Source organism: Oncorhynchus gorbuscha, linkage group LG16 (genome assembly GCF_021184085.1).
Source record: "Oncorhynchus gorbuscha isolate QuinsamMale2020 ecotype Even-year linkage group LG16, OgorEven_v1.0, whole genome shotgun sequence".
Classification (NCBI taxonomy): domain Eukaryota; kingdom Metazoa; phylum Chordata; class Actinopteri; order Salmoniformes; family Salmonidae; genus Oncorhynchus; species Oncorhynchus gorbuscha.
Genome location: NC_060188.1, coordinates 993,896 through 996,770, shown reverse-complemented (window position 1 = coordinate 996,770; position 2,875 = coordinate 993,896). Strand labels below are relative to the sequence as shown.

At 38.7% G+C, this 2,875-nt stretch overlaps 1 protein-coding gene across 1 annotated transcript in view; it reads right to left on the bottom strand.

Moving 5' to 3' along the window:
• Nucleotides 1–2,339: 2,339 nt before the first annotated feature.
• The window catches only part of LOC124000461 (vesicular glutamate transporter 1-like), a 66,320-nt gene continuing 65,784 nt past the window's right edge, over nucleotides 2,340–2,875 (bottom strand). Inside the window, exon 10 of the mRNA XM_046306821.1 lies at nucleotides 2,340–2,563. Coding sequence (XP_046162777.1) covers nucleotides 2,340–2,563 — 224 coding nt within the window. The remainder of the gene's footprint in view (nucleotides 2,564–2,875) is intronic.

The following is a 2,875-nucleotide window of genomic DNA, read 5'->3' as shown; positions in this document are numbered from 1 at the left end:
CAGTTTGGTATTATCTTCCTGACTGTTGTTACTCAGTAAACCTAACAGACAGTTTGGTATTATCTTCCTGACTGTTGTTACTCAGTGTTAGTTTGGTATTATCTTCTGAGTAAACCTAACTGACAGTTTGGTATTATCTTCCTGACTGTTGTTACTCAGTAAACCTAACAGACAGTTTGGTATTATCTTCCTGACTGTTGTTACTCAGTAAACCTAACAGACAGTTTGGACAGTTTAACTGACAGTTTGGTATTATCTTCCTGACTGTTGTTACTCAGTAAACCTAACTGACAGTTTGGTATTATCTTCCTGACTGTTGTTACTCAGTAAACCTAACAGACAGTTTGGTATTATCTTCCTGACTGTTGTTACTCAGTAAACCTAACAGACAGTTTGGTATTATCTTCCTGACTGTTGTTACTCAGTAAACCTAACAGACAGTTTGGTATTGTATTATCTTCCTGACTGTTGTTACTCAGTAAACCTAACAGACAGTTTGGTATTATCTTCCTGACTGTTGTTACTCAGTAAACCTAACAGACAGTTTGGTATTATCTTCCTGACTGTTGTTACTTCAGTAAACCTAACAGACAGTTTGGTATTATCTTCCTGACTGTTGTTACTCAGTAAACCTAACTGACAGTTTGGTATTATCTTCCTGACTGTTGTTAAACCTGACAGTTTGGTATTATCTTCCTGACTGTTGTTACTCAGTAAACCTAACAGACAGTTTGGTATTATCTTCCTGACTGTTGTTACTCAGTGACAATTACCTGTTGTTACTCAGTAAACAGACAGTTTGGTATTATCTTCCTGACCTGTAAACTGTTGTTATCTTCCTGACTGTTGTTACTCAGTAAACCTAACTGACAGTTTGGTATTATCTTCCTGACTGTTGTTACTCAGTAAACCTAACAGACATTATCTTTTGTTGTTACTTCAGTAAACCTAACAGACAGTTTGGTATTATCTTCTTCCTGACTGTTGTTACTCAGTAAACCTAACTGACAGTTTGGTATTATCTTCCTGACTGTTGTTACTCAGTAAACCTAAACCTGAACTGTAAACCTAACAGTTTGGTATTATCTTCCTGACTGTTGTTACTCAGTAAACCTAACTGACAGTTTGGTATTATCTTCCTGACTGTTGTTACTCAGTAACAGAAACCTGAACTAACAGACAGACAGTTTGGTATTATCTCCTGACTGTTGTTACTCAGTAAACCTAACTGACAGTTTGGTATTATCTTCCTGACTGTTGTTACTCAGTAAACCTAACAGACAGTTTGGTATTATCTTCCTGACTGTTGTTACTCAGTAAACCTAACAGACAGTTTGGTATTATCTTCCTCTGTTGTTTCCTGACAGTTTGGTATTATCTTCCTGACTGTTGTTACTCAGTAAACCTAACTGAGACAGTTTGGTATTATCTTTGACCTGTAAACAGACAGTTTGTTACTCAGTAAACCCTAACAGACAGTTTGACAGTATTATCTTCCTGACTGTTGTTACTCAGTAAACCTAACAGACAGTTTGGTATTATCTTCCTGACTGTTGTTACTCAGTAAACCTAACAGACAGTTTATCTTCCTGACTGTTGTTTATAAACTTAACAGACAGTTTGGTATTGACTGTTGTTACTCAGTAAACCTAACAGACAGTTTGGTATTATCTTCCTGACTGTTGTTAAACCTAACAGTTTGGTATTAACTGTTGTTACTCAGTAAACCTAACAGACAGTTTGGTATTGTCTTCCTGACTGTTGTTACTTAGTAAACCTAACAGACAGTTTGGTATTGTCTTCCTGACTGTTGTTACTTAGTAAACCCAACGGACAGTTTGGTACCTGTATTGAATTACGAGTGGGACATTTCACTTCCATTTATCCAGCGAGTGGTGCAACTGAACATCGTCTCTCAGACCTACAAGTTGACTGAAGAATACCCTAACTGATTGGTTGTTGTCTTTCTCCAAAGTGAATTGACAAATCAGATTACAGAGTCAGAGGCGGGAGATGACACCCATACCTTTGCATCACAAAGCTTTCATCACTGAGGATTCTACCAATGCTCATGCACAGACAGTGGACACGTTCCAGGCTGACTGCACTTCAGACACATGATCTCACAATGCCTGGATAGGTGTTTAATAGCCACAGACATATGTCATCAACAGAACATCCTTGACAGTTCAAAACAAATAGATTTATATAGTGCTTTTCTACCAACTGAGGTCCTCAAAGCGTTTTACATAGTAAGGAGGAAACTCACCTCATCCACCACCAACGTGGAGCACCACTTGGGTTGATGCACGGCCACCATTTTTGTGCCAGAACGCTCATCACACAACAACTGAATATGAATTTAAATATGGTTTCTCACAGCTCTGTAGAGATGTAGTGACGAGCCTAAAGTCGGTTTGTTTGTGGGAGAGAAAATCTTTCACGTCCTTACCTGAGATGGCAAATCCGCTGAAGCCCACAGCGATGACTAAAAAGGAGATGGCCATGACCTTGGTGTGAGAGTATCCCACCACCAGCAAGAATGTGGCCTCCATTCCAAACCCTGGTGACAAAACAGGAACCACAACTAAACACACTACAATCACCACTAACAACAAACACGAAAGATCACAATATGGAAAGGACCCTTTGACTCTAATGGTATTAGGGGTGGATGGGGGTGTTGATCGCCATTTAGTTTTGCACTCTGTGACAAACATAGGTTGTGGGCAGAGACATATATTTAGAGAATTGGGATAACTTTTAGAATTTGTTGACCAAAAATGTACATATTGCAACTTTATCATTAATGTCTTGTCCTAGTCGTGTTTGTTGAGTGGATAATTTTAATTTGCCCCTTCTGTCATGCCCATGC